Genomic DNA, 18,236 nt, shown 5'->3' with positions numbered 1-18,236 from the left:
TGTTTTGAACTGATCAAATTTCAAAAAATTACGTCACATGCATCTTTTTTTAAATTTGAATTATGTATCTACGCATGCGCATTATTTTTTCACGAATGAGTGATGTTTTGACTTTTATTTCTGGTTTCAGTTTTCAAAACATTATTCAGTTATTTTGGAAACAATGCGAAGGTTATAAAAATCGACTTACGTAAATTTTTTCTTACCTCCTTGGTATTGTTTCTATCGTATTCTGCCGATTTGTCAAATACATTACAGTTTTTACCTTGAAGTTGATTCGTAGTGGAGCTTGAATTTATTTTGAGATTGATTAATGTCTGTGTTTTATTCAGAGCAGACGGGAATGTTATGTTTAAGTGTCGGGATAAACATTATAATAAGCAAATTTTGTTCTGATAATTTAATTTAGTTTCACGTGAAAGTAAGCACGAATTTGTTTCATTTTAAGAGTTTATAATTTTTAATTATTTTCTAGAATTAATTTTGATAATACTGAATATGTTTTAAAGGACGATCACTTAATTAATAATCGAGTTATTAAAAGAAATAGTTTCTTTTGTGTTTGATTGTGTGATTAATTTATGTTCTTTTGTATCAATAGCTCGAAGAAATAAATTTAAAACGCAATTTAAATTAAAAGCTATATTTTTTTATTAATAAAATCAATAACCTTATATCTGACAACTTGCACCATGTTTTATAATATTTAAATAAAAAGTTAAAAAGTGTTATAATTTAAATAATTTTTCATTTCTGTCTTATTGTCTTTAATTCCTGATTTTCTAATACATTTTATTTTTAGTGATATTTTTTTCTTAGTGACAATGAATTAATTTTAAGTTCAAGACTTTATTTATCTTAAAAAATGTATAAATTTGGAAATGTGTTTGTTTGAAATGCTTTTAAGTAAAAGTTGCTTTTAAATTAGAAAAAAAGAGGATTTATAGGAAATCATGCAAATTTTGTGAAATTCCTGAATATTTCAAAATTATTGTCCCAAATTTTTTAAGGAAATTATAAAGAGTATTCAAAATTTCATTGATTTTATGATATTAGTTATCATTATATGACTGGAAATATATGAGAATATTTGAAGGAACTGTACTTGCTTATTAAGTGGAGGAGTGACCCACTTTTGAAAAAAATGGGTTGTTGAATTTAAAATTTTGACATGCAGCTAGTTGTTTGAAATATAAAATTAAAAATATTTAAATAATAAAAATGTTACATTTTTAATATTGACATACTAAATCAGAATAAATTTTTTAAATGATAATTTAATTAAATTTTTAAATGATTTTCTATTTGGAAACTATTAATTCAAATGTCTATTAAATACATTTTTATTCCATTTTCTAGATAACATTTAATAATGGCTGTCACTCTCTTACATTTCAATGACTGTTATAATGTTGAAAGTCAAAATTATGAACCAGTTGGAGGAGCTTCTAGATTTTGTTCTGCATTGAAAAGCTTCAGCTCATTAGACCCCTTAATTTTATTTAGTGGGGATATCTTTGCTCCATCAATTAGTAAGTGCAAATTTTATATCTACATTCATGTTACAAATTTTTGTTTATGAATTACTATTTTTAATTTTTCATGCGTAATTTTCAAAGTTTTAAAAATGTATATTTTGTTTTACATTTTCCATATTTTGTTTTGAAATGTTCTCTTTATAATAATACAAATAGTTAAATTAATAATTCAAATAAATATACTAATTTACTTAAATGTAAATTTTAAAATGGAAAATTAAGACATTAATTATGTTTTACTTATAGTATCCTTTACCCTGAAAGCTTTGTCAATTTTCTACTTTCAAAAGATATTTTCCCCTCATAAAATAAGACAGCTCAATAACTATTTTTGGATAAAAATTTATTTTACATCAATATTTCTAATGTTGTGGAAAATTTGGTTTATATTTGTATTTTCCCAGAAAATATGAAAACATAATTTTTGTGTTCTTAAGTATTGAACAAATGCACTTTAATTATAATTTTAATCCTAGAGAAATAATTTGTAATTCACTACAGAAAAAATTGAAGTACTAAACTTCATGATTTATTGCATGTTAAAAAAATATTTTAACTGTGTTGTAATAATTTTAAATTATATTTACTAATATTTTATTTACATTTAGGCTGATATGTAATTTATAATTTTAGTGAGCACATTTACTAAAGGAGAGCAAATGATTCCTGTTCTAAATTCTTTTGGAGTTCACTGTGCTGTATTTGGAAACCATGATTTTGGTGATTATATTTTCATTTTATTGCATTAATTAAATTGATATTTTTAAAAATAAATTTAAATGCAACTCTCTTTCAAAGGGGAAAAAAAGTCTATTAGTTTAAGGCAATATATTACTATATTATATACTTATAATAGTTTATACTTATTACCATAGCTAATTAAGTATCACATAATAGTTCAGCAATTTTTAAGCCTGGCGAAATAAAATGACATCTAAATTTATTTATACAAGTTTTGTGTCGGTTCAAGCTGCATTACTTTGCTTTAATTCTGCAATTGATTAAAATTGAGTTAGCTATGTATTAATTATTTAAATAAAAAAAGTTCTAATGTAAATGTTTCTTTTATTTTTTTTCGTCATCCCAAAAGGTTTTATTATGTAGCATCAAGGAAATTTTCAAATATATTTATTTTATTATAGTAAATATTTCTAACTATTTGTATTAAAATATAAATTATTTATTAAAACTTATTATTATTAATATTATTTTTAGAAAAAAGATGCATCATATTTCTTTGTTAACTTATTATTTGTAGTTATTAACTACAAAAACTTTTTAATGTTCTATTGAAATATGAATTGAATTTAACATTTTATTTTACAAATTAAAATCATTAAAGTCTTACTCCAATGTGGTTCATTATATAAAAAATAATTACAGTTTGAAACTTAAATAACAATATTTAGTATGAGTGTTTCGTATCTAGTATGAAATGATAATTTAATAATAATTTAATGTTTAATAAATAATTAGAATCAGTTTTTAGTACTTATGTTGCAGATTATTCATTATGTATAAATTGCTTGCTTAGTCATAAGCAGCTTAATTATACCATTCAGTAGCCCTATGCTGAATTATTCAATAACATAAGCACGGTAAAAAATCAAAACATAGTGCTTTGATATAATAAAATACAGTTAATAGCAGTTTTTCTTCACTTTTTTACAAGACTGGAATATTAAATGTCTCATATTAATATTTGCTTTGAGCTTTAAAATAACTTTGTACTCTTAATTTTAGTGACATAATGAGCAAACATATTTTTGAGTTGTGCGGGCATTTTTATTTAGATATCTGAACTTAAATATGTGTATTTTAAAGATTGCATTCAGCATGGAAATATAATAAAATATATATCTTTTTCTCAGATTTTGGAGTTGACTTACTTGCTGATTTTGCAAAACGCACAACATTCCCATGGTTGATAAGTAATGTTATAGATAATGAGACAGGAAGACCTTTAGCAGATGGTTTGGTGACTCATGTCTTAGAAAGAAAGGGAAAAAAAGTAAAATTTATAAGTCTTTATGTATAACTATGTATTTTTATAAATTAATTTGTGCATAAATTGATGATTAAAAGTTTTGTATTAATTTCCTAGTTTGGTATTATTGGGCTTGTGGAAGAAGAATGGTTAGCAACATTAGCCACCATTGAAGCTGATGAAGTGACTTATTTTGATTTTGTAGAAAAGGGAGAAAAGTTAGCAAAAGAACTGAGAGAAAAGGTCTTAACTATTAAGTGTCATTTTTATGATTGTCATATTTATCTTGAATAAGTTACTTATACCTATATATAAATAACTTCTCATTTATTATAATTTTTTACCTGTATTATCCTGTATTTTAATGAGTTTTAAAACTAGTTTTCAAAGTTGAATTCGTTTAAAATTATTAAGTTTGACATTTTAATTTAGTTTTGTTTAAAAATTGTCTTTAAAAATGTAATTTGTTGTATTTGCTGATTTTGTTTGACTTTTTTCAGTATTTTTCACTTTTTTTTAATTAGTTTTAATTACTATGTATTAGAATTTGAAAGTAAAAGTTTTTTTATGCAACTTACATTAATTAACTTTACTAATTTTTACTTTGATATAAATGTTGGGCATTTGTATATTTAGTTTTAATTCATAATAGTAGTTGCAAGTTTATAAATTGAATCAAGGGTAATTGTAACTCTTTGTGTCTTTCAATTAAATAGAAAAAAAAGAAAATGTTTTGGAGGTGTTTTTTGTATTATGGGCATAAGATTCACCCCTTAATTCTCTTGAAAGAATGATAGACAGTAACAACTAGTACATGGAGTACAAGAAAAATTGTGACCAGAGTTTGCTAACGAAGATAGAATTTTTTTTATCAAAATTTAACTCCTGGTTACATTTTATTTATTTTTAAAAAGTGCAGCCATTGTAGAGATTTAGAGAGGCTGGCAAACTCTATGGGTTTTAATATTAGGAAGTATCTGCGGATTTCAAGTAAAGACTAGCTGAAATGGATTGCCAAATGAAAAAATAGTCATTAATTCAAGTATGGTGTAGAAATTAAAATATCCCCTAAAACTATAAAAGTCTTGTAGAATCTTTACAAAAACAAATGAACCTTTTTCTAAAATCCAAAAGAGGGAATATTAAATTATGTTAATTAAATCAAAATGCATTAAAATTCCCATTGAACTGTTGTTTTTCAAATTACTATGCATTTGTTTAAATTAATATGCTCACTACTCTACTAAACTAGTTACTGTTTTTGTTTAAATGATATAATCCATAAGTTAAATATAATGATTACTATTGATGTATAAAGTACTAGTTTCAATATTTAGCCAATAACACGTATTTATAAATTACTTGAATTAAATAATCACATTTAAATGTTTGTTCGATTAGGATGGTGTTGATTGTGTCATTGCCTTGACTCATATGAGAACTCCCAATGACATCCGTCTAGCTGAAAATGTGGAAGGGATAGATCTGATTTTAGGTGGACATGACCATGTCTATGAAATTCAAAAAGTATGATTCATTTTTATATGCAATCTACATAATTTTACTGTTTATAGGCATTAGAGAACATTTTTACTATCAGACAGTTTTAAAACTGAAATTTATTTATAAATGTATAAAACTTATTCAGTGATATCTTATAGTTTATTAAAAGAGCAAAAACAAGCCTAATTTGAATTTCTTTTCTTTCTTTCTTTTTTGTTTTGGAGAAGGAGGTGGGAATCGGTAGTTACTAAGTGGAATTAACATTAATTATATTTTATGTAGAGCCTAATTTGAGAAAAAATGATCTGCATTGTTCAAATTCAATAACCAATTTAGGTGTAAATTTTTGAGTGTCAATCAAAGGAAAGAAAATCAACACTCATTGAAAAAAGGCAATTGGCTGAAATTCTGAAACTACAAAAGTGGTGGTTGAGTACAGCATTTGAACAGAAGTTATAAAATGTCACATAGAAACACGCGGTCTATAAGTCACACATTCAACAAGAAATAATCGAGCAGAACTGTTTAGAAATTTTTGTGTAATTAATTCAATCATTTAGCCATGGTGGCAATTAGTTGTCTTTGTAAAGGACATGTTTTATCCATGATGGTGGTCTGAAGCTCAATTAGCTTTAGATCAATGAGTACCAACTTGTCTGAGGAGTCAAGGCAGCTTGCTTACCACTATTACGCTGTTTGTTTCATTTTTAAATTATCAAGTCTTAATCTCTATAACCTTAGTGAACAACTGATTGTTGTAGGATTGCTTTGCTCTTTTTAATTCAAAAATTTAAGTATTTTCTCTTTGCAAATAAATTGTAAATTTTGTATAACCAAATATTATTGCTACATTTAAAAAAAAAATTATGTAACTTTCTCTTAAAATCTATTTATCTGTTGATTATTTTATATTTTAGGTTAACAATAAATACATCATAAAAAGTGGGACAGATTTTCAGCATTTTTCAAAAATTACTCTTCATTTCAATTGTGACCAGGTAGATGTTAGCATTGAAAAGCAAGCAGTTACCTCTGATTACACCCCTGATCCAAATCTTGAACAAGAATTGTTAAAGTATAAAGGTAAATGTAGTAAATTAAATATTTAAATTTGCATAGCAATTTGATAGTTTTATTGTTAAATATGTAATCTGTAATGAATTGCAATTTATACAAAGTGTGGTTATTAATTTCCCGGATTGATCTAATTACTCCTAAAAATATTGGGTGTATTAATTAATTATGAATTACTTACTAATTTAGTATTTTTCAATATAGCTTCCATCTGTGGTATGATTTTGTTTACTTCTGATCTTGTGCTTTTCTTAATGGCTTCAAATCTTTGAACCTCACTTTTTTGTAAAGTGTTTTAGTTTTGTTGGTTATGGAATTTTTTTTAGCCTTAGAGTTTGGGGATCATGCCCTTTTGGAAAAATCTTTTGGTGACTTTTTGTTTCCAAATCTGAATGATGTTCTAAAAAATTTCTGTTTAAGAATTTTGAAAGAATTGACAGAATTAAGGAGTATTCTGCTAGAGAACTTTTAAAAATTTTAAATGGGTGTATGTAATTCACACAATGTTTTCAGGAGTTATTAAATCAGTCCTTAAATTATTTTTTGTTTATTAGTATTTTTTTTTCTTATTAGAAAAGCCCAAAATAAAAATACAATTGTTGATTACAATATATTAAATTTGCAATTTTATTTATTTTTTGCCTAATAGCTATTTTTTTACTCAATAAAAAAACTAAATGAGCGTGTTACTTATAATATTAAATATGTAATGTGTTAGGGTTTTAGTTTTGTTTTGAATTATGTTTAATTGAATTGTACATGTTGATTTAATAATTTAAAAGAAATAACTACATATTATTTTTATCAATAAAAAACTATTTAATTTTTTTTCTGTGTGAATATTTTAAAGCATTGCTTAAAATTTATATTAAAATTTTTTTATGAAGTTCAATTTATACTATTGATAAATGTTTAAGGTGGAGATTTATAACTATGCCATGCAGACTTCAAGATAATTATGTGTGGCTTTTCAGTTTAAGTTTATGTTATTTAAATGTTTTATGTATTCATTACATAAAAACTAAATGTTTATATCTTTTTGTAAGAAGTTGTAGTTGTAGTTTTAAAGGTCAAATCTCTCTTTCCCTTTTAGATTAAAGTCTGTGTAAAAGTTTTAAAAATTGGTTTTACTCAAATTGTTTGCTGAAAAATATTTATACTGCATATTTGCCAATATATTCAAATGAAAATTTATAAATATATAAAATAAGTATTACACTGCAGGAAGATTGATTGCAACTATATAAAATGCAATGGTAGAAATATAAAACAGCATTCTTCTGTATTTTGATGCTACTGAAGTTGTCATCCATGAAAGTTGTTTTCATTCCAAGGAAAAATTGTTTATGATTCCGTAGAATTAAAAAGTTATACTCAAAATCATTTGCGGCATTATCTATAATTCAGTTATGTTAGTGAAGTGAAACATATCCATTTAAGGATGACTGGAGAACCAAATGTGTTTCCTTAAAATGCGTAAAATGAGATGTCCTTCATGAACTTACTTCTTCTGCACACAATTAAAATTATTTTGTTTTAGGAGTATGGTAGTAATTAAAAATATATGGATAATTACCCATGATCAAAAGTAGTTTCAATTATATATTACAAATCTTTAATACACTTCATGAATTTTAACTGTTATCATAATTCTGATTAGATAATGCATGCATTCCAAGGAAGAATTCAGTGATGCATTGATGCAAGAAAGGTGTGAACTTAAGTGGAAAAACATTAAGATAATTTGAAGTTAAACCTATTGTGTTGGGCTAATTATTCATTCACTGTGTAATTTATTCTCTGTCAATTGTAAATTGATTGTTTAAGTAAATTATTTCAAAAATGATTGATAACTAGTGAGTAAATTAGGATTGGATACAAATAGGATTATATTCTTACATCAATGAGATTTATTTTTCTTCAAAAATTTTACAAGGTCACTATTTAACCGCATTTTAAATTTAACAAAAATTTAAAGACTTTTGTGGAAATGTTAAATTTGTTTTAAAAAATATTTAACATTACTTTTAAGGACTTTTGAACTAAAAATTAGCTTTGAAAATGTTCACAAATTAATTATTGCTTTTAAATGCCATAAAGGTATTAAGAATTTAAATGAGAAAAAGAAAAGATTGAATAGTTTAGTGCTTGATGCCTTTTCAGAATTGTTTTCTTATTTTTTTTTTTCAATTTTAAATTCTGTTTATAAATTAAACATGCTATTTCTAGATACTTTTTCAGATATTTTATTAGCAATCTAATTATATTGTTGGATAATAATTTTCTAACTTATGAAAAAAGTTAAAAGCTGACATATTTCTGAAAGAAAATGCAAATGTAGAGTTTGTACTTTTTAGTATTTATTGAAAACAAACTAAACATTTATTCTAATTAATTATGAATTAAAATTGAATCTGATGTAACTCATCAGTAAGTATCAAACAGATTTAAAGTTGTTGTCCTTTGAAAAAATGTCGTTTATTTATAATAGAAACCTAATAGGGTATAGAAAAAAAAATTTCGTGCAGAAAATGCAATAATAACCAGAGAAAATTTTCTCTTTTTAACTATTGAATTAAATGTGCAATAAAATTGAAATTGTATGTATGAATAAAGAAATGAATTTAAGTTCTTTAAATTAGACAAGAAGTATTTGTTACAGATGAGATACAAAAAAGCAAAATAACTAAAATAATTAATTGTATAAAAATTGCTGATTATTGTTAAACTTGCTATATTTTGCTTATAAAATTAGTAAAAGGGCAAGAAATATATGTTTTATATATATTTTGTTTCTTTCAAGCATTTTTTTCTCTCTAAATTTTTTAGGTGTGGTAGAAGGTAAAATGGATGAAGTACTTTGTGAATTTTCTGTGGACTTAGATGGACGATTTTCAAGCATTCGAACTCAAGAAACAAATCTCGGTAATTTTATCATCTTTATTTCTTTAAAATATTTTTATTTTCCTTTGACAAAATATTTAAGGAATTATTTTTTCAGAGGATTTTTGTTGTGTTTAATACTTAATTAAGTTTGCAGAAGTTCAGTAAAGTAAATGTAGCAAATTTTATCTATGAGTTCTATTCCCGGACAAGGAACTTTTGAAGCCTTCTCTAAATTTCTTCAACTTTTGAGAAGTTCGTCGCTTAACAGTTTTAATTGTTTAACTTTAGCTTATGCCTCATGATGTTGTTTTAAATTTATATACATTAACTTATAAAACTTATTACTATGTTAAATTCATAACTTTTTACCATATTTATGATAAATGTTTTGATGTTATAAAATAAAATTGGAGATTAGTGATAAGCTTAATTTAAATTATGTTAAGATTCAAGTATCTTATTGAACATGCCCCATGATTTTGTTTTAAACTTATCTACATTCTTATTTTTCCTGTTTATCTTGTAATTATATGTATGTTTCATAATTTTCTTTATATTTTAAATGTTTATTTCAAATAAATGTCAGAAATAATTTCCGATTTTCTATTTCGGAAATTTCAGGAATCAGACCACACTTAAATAGCTTTAATTATTTTCGCTTTATTACTGACAATATCTTAAATATTTCATTTTTTGTTGAAACAATTATTTTTAATTAATAAATGTGTACAGTTTCATAATAAAAAATGTAAAGTTCATGTTTCATAATAAATATGTACAGTTTCATAAAAAATATTGAAAATTTTTTAAAATTTTTGTATTAAATTTTTCATCTATTATTCATACGCTTTTTTTGAAAATTGGATTGTTGTTGTTATTTATTTGCTTGTAAATTTATTATTTTTCAGGCAACTTTGTTTGTGATATCATGTTATCTGCAACACATTCTGATGTGGCTATTCTAAATTCTGGAACTTTAAGATCTGATAGAATTCATCCTAAGGGACCTTTTACAATGAGGGATTTAGTTACTATTTTACCTATGATGGACTCCTTATTAGTGATCAGCGTTTCTGGTTTGTAACAATTTATTGAATATTTCTGCTTATCAGGTATCAGAATTTTAAGACCCTTGAAAAATATTAGTGAATTAATAAATTGTATATGTAGAAACAAGAATTGTTAAAAATATGAATACAGCAGTGAGTTAATCATAAATATATGGTTCTTAGTAGAACACAAAAGTCAAGCATCACTGGTTGTGGTCAGTGAGTGGATTTCTGACCACTTTAATCAGCCTACACAGGGCTGTATGATATAAGTCTTCAATAAACTGCTCTACTGTTAAATGCGTGACATCTTGCACAGATCATATCGGACCATCAAAGTAGAAGAGCCGATCGCTCTGCAAAAGATCAAAATTGTGATGGCATGAATCATCCTCAGGAATGCATCCTAGATCCTCGTCAATAGGCTATTGTACATCTCTAGTGTTACACGAATAAAGTACTACTATAAAAGTGTAAGAAATTTATATAAAAAGATGATCATGTTTAGTTAGGAAATCATTCACTAGCTTGTAGTTCTAAAAATAGAAAATTTTTTGAATTTATAGTTGGGATTTGCTTTTAAAACTATTTTGCTTCATTCTAAAAATTTCTTTTTTTTCTTTTTTTTTTTAAAAAAAAAGCTCAAAAATTTTAAATTATTATTTATGAAGCTTAAATCCGACTTTCAACATTTTTTGTGTGGACATTCTTATGATTTTCAAACTCATTAAATGATATTTTTTGAGTTAAATGAAGAACACATTTTAGTTATAAGTAATGTAGTTTCTTATAACTTAAGTATTGTTGAGAAGTAATGTAATGTAGTGGAGTAATGTAATTTAGACTTTTATTTTTAAGAAATGTTGGTAAATTATTTTTCATAGTATCATGTTGTAGGTTATTTTTGAGATAAGGTTTTGAATATTTTTATTTTGACTGTAGATTTTATTTAAAATGTTCTTTTACAACAATTGATGCCATTTGTAGTTGAAAAAGTGTAAGCCGTTAAACAAATATGGTTTTTGAATCTTTTAAATATTTTTATTACGTTTCTTTGCAAATTTCTTTTAAATGATGCATTTTGTCTTGAAGTTTTGGTCTTTTAAAAAGAAAACCTGAGAAATGAAACTTATAGCTCTGCTTATTAGCTTGTAGGACAGTAAAAACCCATACATAGGAATGAATAAATAAATAAAAATAAAATTCTTAAAGTTTATATGCGCAAAACTTTTTGTTATATATGTATTTAAACTTTTTTACTTTAGGGGAGCAGCTATATAGAGCATTAGAAAATGGTGTGTCTCAGTATCCAAAACTAGAAGGTAGGTTTCCGCAAGTCTCAGGGATACGCTTTGCATTTGATCCTTCGAAACCTCCTCATCACAGAATTGATTCAAGATTCATTAAAATTGGTGATGAATACTTGGACTTAGGACAGGTATGCAAAATATGTATGAATATTTATTTCAAATTCTAAATGAATAAATATAAAAAAAATATATAAAAAAAATATATAAAATATATATATGAAAATATATAAAAAAAAATAATATGAATGTGTGTAAAAATTTAAAATTTGGGTCTGTAAACATTTAGCAATTTGACTAAAATGAACTACGGATCTTAATTCTGTAAATTAGTTTTAATTTAATATTTCAAAAGAAAAAAAAAAGACTCCTGATTGTGAAGTCTTCTGTATGAAGTATCGATCAAAACTGGAAGAAGCGCTTGTTTATTGTTGGAGGATCTCGCTCAAGATCCATAGGATATTTTTTTAAATATTAGTTAGTCTTTTAAGAATTTCTTTCACTATTACAAAAATAATAATAATGACAGGAAACAATTACAATGAAATCAATAAAATAAGAAAAAAATTTTTTGATTGTGAAAGGGGAAACGTGTGTATAGTTTGGTTTTAACTCTCTTATCTCTAGTTGGCTTGAGTTTCAGAAATTGTATATCATAATGTTGAATGCAATTTTTTGTACTTAATTGCTTTTTTTCTGAGCCAATATGAGCCAAAGAAAGTAGACATAATTTTTTATCAAAATGTTGGGAAGTAGATTATTACGAACTGCAGAATATCAATTTAGTTTGTTCAAATTTTAAAACTGATTTATCTTATTTATTTGAAAAGAAATAAAACTTTGACACTGTAATTATTGCCTCACATTCAGACGAGAACATATAAGTTGTTTAATTAGTTAATTACACACATTTTATTAGCAATCTAATGCAATCCGTTTTGGCATAAGGTTAAAAAATAAATACATAAATGTATCTTACCGCTTGGCTAATATGAAAAGCATTAAATTTTGTTTAATTTAACTTACCAGTTGCAGAAGTTAATATATTTCAGCTTCAATTACATACTTGTGTTGCTTTTATTTTAATAGTTTATTTACATTTTACTTAACCTATCCTTAAAACCATTTCATTTATTTTTATATTCTTAGTTTTGCTATAAAATACATAGTATTATGCATAATTTTTGTCCAATCATAATATGAAATGGGTGTGCACGTGTTTTAACATGAATATCTTTTAGCATTATAGATTAGTCACGAAATCATATTTATGCCAAGGGAGAGATGGATATGATTGTCTTAAGAATTGCAAAACATTAGTAAGTGTAATTTAAATGATCTTCTCTTACTGTTTTATTATGTTATGCAATATCAATTTATTATACTTTGTTTTAACATAGATGACCGAAGAAGAATGTCCTGAACTCTGTACAATTGTGCAAAACCATTTTCATGCTATAAAAGTACTTACTGGAGCTGTACAACATCAAACAAATCACCGTCAAAGTCTAATATGTTTATCTAGAAGGTATTAAGCTATTCTAAATATTTTTCTTATTAGTTGCTATATGTTTTCAATGTTATGAACTTTTTTACATTGATGTACATGTTTAATATAATTTAAATTTATTATTTTTCTTTCCTATAGAAGATTTAAAATTTTCTGACGATGATTAATTGGAGTTATTATTTATTCAATTCATTAGAGCTATTATTTATTCATTTTTAATCAAAAATTGTAAAAAATTTAAGTAATTTATTGCAATTTTTTTCTAAATGATTAGGTTTTATGATTCGAAGTATTATTTTTTTTATGCAATAGGCATAGTGCAGTCAAAATGTTGGAAGAGGTAGGACGGTTCCAAGTGCATAAAGTAAATGATCAGCATAATGAGCAAATAGTACTTCCTATTATAGAAGAAGTTGAAATGAAACAGTGTCAGCTAAGACCTAAAGTTGAAGGCAGAATTGTTGTAATGACTGAAGAGGTAATAAGAAAGAATACATATATGTCAATATCTCTCTCTCTCTCTATATATATATATATATTATATCTATCTATCTATCTATCTATCTATATAAATAAATAAATACAAGAAAACACGAAGAAAGTTAAGAAAAACAATAAGTTTCATTTATTGTGCTTAAGCTGCAAGTAAACAGAACCCATTAGATAAGTTCAAAATGAAGAATAAAACAAAGAAAAATTAAAGACATATGAAAAAGGGGGAAATAATAAGTAAAAAAATAACAAACAACAGTTAAAAAAAAAGAGATGAAATTTTATTTAAAAAACCGGAAAAAAAAAGATATTAATCTTTTCATCAGCCCACACGATTATATCCGTAAAACAGAGTGCATTCTGATATTGTATCAATAAAGCCAAAGCAAAATATATTAATACAATAGTGTGAGGAGCACTCAAAATTTTTTTTTATAAAAATTACAACAAATAAAATAGAACACAAAAAGTAAAAATAACATGGAAAAACAGAAAATAAAATAAAATAAAAAGAAAAAACAGTAAAATTGGACTATAAAGCGAGTAGCAAAATCAGATCAACTTACATGGATGGAAATTTTTCAAGAATGATTTAATAATGTTTTCGCAGAAAGAATGCCAGATTACAAAATATGAAAACAAAAGTGCAAATTGAGTGTAACAAGAGGGTTTTTAAGTGCCGTTCTTACTGCACTGCTGAAGTGATTTGTTATTCTGTTCATTGATTTGTTAGTTACCAAAGACGGGCCCGAAATGGATGTGCGCAAGGTAATATTATACTGGATAATTTTAAAAATTGACCATAAATAGTTTTAGAAAATAGATGTTTATTTAAGAAAAAATCTAAAATTTTACGGATATAATCGTGTGGGCTGATGAAAAGATTATATCTTTTTTTTCCCGGTTTTTTAAATAAAATTTCATCCTTTTTTTTTAATTTTAAACTGCTGTTTGTTATTTTTTTTACTTATTATTTTCCCCTTTTTCATGTGTCTTTAATTTTTCTTTGTTTTATTCTTCATTTTGAACTTATATATATATCTGTGTGCGTGCGTGCGTGTGTGTGTGTGCTTGGCGACAAGTAATGCAGTGCAGTAACTCGCAACAGGAATGGAGCTTTAACGTTCGCATCTAACAACTTTCAAAAGGCTTCAGCACCTTTGCGTTTTGTTTTCGACCATGCATTCTTTGATAAAAATTTTTTGCTTGGGTGTGTACTATCATTTCCTAAAATTTTGCCCATCTTTTTAGAATCACCCTTTATATATATGTAAATATAATTGGAAAAAAAATACCACAAAGGATATGTGAAGAAGATATTTTGAAAACCGCAACATCATAGATATGAAAGTTGATAAATAAAAATTAGTTTCTTTTTTAAGAAGAATCATATTTCTCCTTCAATGAGGCGGGGGGAGAACAAATCATTGCATCATTCATTAAGCCATATTGTTTGAAAAGCAGTATAAAGGTGTAAGATAAGTTTTTAAAGCAAATTTTTTAAAAATAATTATGAAATCTATTTTTTTAAAAATGATGTACGGTTTTTCTTATATTTCAAAAACAAATGTTAATTTTGAACTTTTTCTATTTTTAAAAAAAATCAACAACGGGGATGAAATTTTTATTTAACTTGCTTAGTTTTTAAAAGTAGATTAAATTTAAAACAATTTCAGAATTACGTATTTGTGCATGGGCAGTAAATTAGCATTTGCTCACTGCTGTGTTGAGATTACAAAGAACTATAAAATGGAAATTTTAATTGGTTCACAACAAATTCATGTGATGCTGAAAATCTGTTGTGAAATCAAACAGATAATTTCATTCAAAACCTTGATTTGATTAAACGCAACTAGTCAAAAAAGCAAAATGAGATAAATAATTGAAGAGAAGTAAAGATGGAAAAGAAGAGAATTTTACATTCAACATGTGATCTGTTTCTTATTTTTATTGTTACTTTATTGCTTTATAAACTGAAATAAACATGCAAAATTTTTTTAAAATTTTAGATTCGATTGCAGCTTGAAAAAGAAAGAAGTGACCATTGCATCTGCAATATAAAAGTTCTATGTGAATCAGATGGAGATATCTGTGATAAATTGCTTGATTTAAAAATATGAAATTGTGAATTATAAAGCAAACAAATATTTTTTAAAGAATCTTATGATGATTATTCATACACGTGTTAAAAACATAAGCCCATATTATGATCGATAACACTTTTTGCTGTAATTAAATATATTATGATGCTCTTTTCTTGTTATTTGTTAAATTCTATTAATTATTGAAATTTTACGATGAATCTCTATGTCTGCTTATGGTGGCCTTACTTATAAGCATGCTTTTTAATGAATTACTATTTGTTTATTTTAATGTTTATGTTAGTGAAGTATATAAGCATTTGTTTTTATTAGTTGTTTGAGTAGTTGTGTTTTTATTGTTTTAATATATTGAAATATCTGTAGAACAATCGGTGTTATGGTGTTTTTAACTTTGATATTTTAATTGCTTTAAAATCAATATTCTTAAAAGATAGCATAGAATAGCTATCAAAATTTACCTCTATATCTTTACTGTGATATTTATATTGTGGTTAACTTATTTCAAAATTTGTTGTTTAAGTATTAGTATTACGTTGACATTTCTTTGATTGTTTATAATTGAGGTAGTGCATATATCAAATACTACTAAGCCCATACTAATTACTTTACCATCACCTAGGAAAATTCTAAAAATCAGTGTTTCCTTCGAGCAACCCAGTACAGTTTAGCTGAGTTAAAAAAATCTGCAGTTCAATTCACTGTAGGACAAGTATTTGTCCTACAGTGCCGAACATGATAAAAGATTGTCAAAATCTGTATGGCTTCTCTCTGAACGTGGAGGAAGGGGGGACACTGATTTGGTGGTACGAACATAGATATTAGTTTTGAAGTTCAATCCTCGTTTTTAAATTTCACTCTTTAAAAATTAATGAAAAAGTGAAATTACTCTAATATATTTTTTTAGTAACATAGACTGAAAAGGAAAAATAAAAACTTTTCATGTTAATGTGACAAGAATAAACTTAAAAATTTATTTCAATCTGTTTCAAAGCATTGGGCAGAATTAGAAGGAAGTTCTTAAAATACTTTTTCTATGTAAATTTAAATTTTTTTGTGGACTTGGCTGAATTTGGTACTAATGTTTCAAATAATGAAAGATTGTATAATGTTTCTGGGAATATTGTATTTCAGCGAGTGTAATTTCTACTTCCCATTTGTGACTGAATATTTAGGGCTAGGGAGTAAGTTTTTTGTACGTTAAATTTCTAATGATTTAATTTTCATATATTTGTTAGTAATTTAATGACATGTGATAACATAATGATATGTGATTGACACTTGAAATCTAATATCAGTGTGTTTTTTTAGCAATAAACTTGTACAGTTTTTCATTTTCTACATTCTTTAATGGTTTTGGTCACCTAAAAGTTCTTAATGGTAGCATTTTGAAAATTATTTACATTTTTCGTGAAAATAGTAGCAAGCAAAAATTTTAGTCTAGTTAGTGCTTTAGAATTTCACTGCCCTGTTGCTGTATATATTTTTTTTAAAAATATTTTAGATCTAATATTTTACTGAAACTTTTAGAAGTCTAAAAGTAAATTTATGAATATAAATGAGTGATGATAAAATTATTATATATTTTGTTTAGTCACCAGTTTTGCCTTTGTAGAATTATGAAGTGTACTTAAAAATATTTAGAATGTTTTTAATACATAAAGCTTAGTGATATTAATAGTGCTCAAGGATTGTTTATTAAGTTTTGTCTGTGAATGTTTGATGTTGTTGTAATGACTTAACTCCGTAAATTTATTTACAATATATAGATCTTCATATTTTTTTCTTGTATTAGAGTCTGTTTGTTGACAGAAAAGATTTTATTATTTATTTTGCTAATTTTTATTTTATTTTATATGGGTCCACTAGTCAACGTCTAAAACAATATTTATTACTTAAATATATTATTTTTTGGGGGGTGGGGTGAAGGAGAGTGGTATTGTAAGAACAAATATGTATCATTAATACACTCCAATTAATATTCTGTTAGTAAATAATTAATTACAGTTCTTGGACTTAGGGAGTACCCCTGTCTTCCAAGCTGGGTTAAAAACTACAAGTTCAATATTTACTTATGCTATTTTAAATTATAGATAAATAAATTATGATACAAATATGTCAGGAAGAAGTATTAGAAATATGATAATATAGCTTCTTTTTCAGAAAATTAAGTTTTTATAATTATTTTCTAAATTTTCCTCTGAAATTAGTTTTTACTGTTATAAGTATTTTTTTATTCGACAAAGATATCATTTGAGATATGACAAAGTAGGCATGCATATTTCAGAAGCTTAGAATTATTATTTTTTTATTAAATGCTAAAGAAAATCTTTAGATAATTGTTGCAAAAATAGAATCTCCTCTGTTTATTTTTGTTTTTAATTTCTAGAACTCTTTATGAACTATTATAATATGCAAAATATTTGCATCATTTTAATTAAAAAATAGTTTTTCTATTTGAAGTTAGAATGATTTCTGAATAACTTTAACAGATTAAATTGCCACATCATTTCAGCAATGCCAGTGCATATTACAGTCAAACCCCGCTATAATGAACACGGTTTATAGTGAACTCCCGGATATAGTGAACGAAATGTTCGGTCCCGTGCCTTGCTATACCCGTACAATGTTATTTTTTGTGGATATAGTGAACCAAAAAAGTGATGAAGTTGGATATAATGAACTTTTTTCTGTCTTCGACTGATTTTTTTCTTCATTTTTTTTGTAATAATTTTGAAATTTCTATTTCAAAATAAATACATATACCGATTTTTAAAACCATCTATAGTGG

At 25.3% G+C, this 18,236-nt stretch overlaps 1 protein-coding gene across 1 annotated transcript; it reads left to right on the top strand.

Annotated features, from left to right (window-relative positions):
* The first annotated feature begins 6 nt into the window (after window positions 1–6).
* On the top strand, window positions 7–16,779 carry LOC107444155 (uncharacterized). The gene is made up of 14 exons (XM_016058239.4): window positions 7–421; window positions 1,360–1,532; window positions 2,172–2,258; window positions 3,410–3,549; window positions 3,643–3,768; window positions 4,927–5,052; window positions 5,946–6,111; window positions 8,932–9,027; window positions 9,897–10,064; window positions 11,303–11,475; window positions 12,586–12,663; window positions 12,745–12,872; window positions 13,167–13,332; window positions 15,356–16,779. The coding sequence occupies exons 2-14, from the start codon at window positions 1,373–1,375 to the stop codon at window positions 15,464–15,466; spliced, it is 1,725 nt and encodes a 574-aa protein (XP_015913725.3). The 5' UTR covers window positions 7–421; window positions 1,360–1,372; the 3' UTR covers window positions 15,467–16,779.
* The last annotated feature ends 1,457 nt before the right edge of the window (window positions 16,780–18,236 follow it).

Source organism: Parasteatoda tepidariorum, chromosome 2, assembly GCF_982258835.1.
Source record: "Parasteatoda tepidariorum strain Cologne lab strain chromosome 2, Ptep-v5.0, whole genome shotgun sequence".
NCBI lineage: Eukaryota > Metazoa > Arthropoda > Arachnida > Araneae > Theridiidae > Parasteatoda > Parasteatoda tepidariorum.
This window is presented reverse-complemented; position numbering and strand designations above follow the sequence as displayed.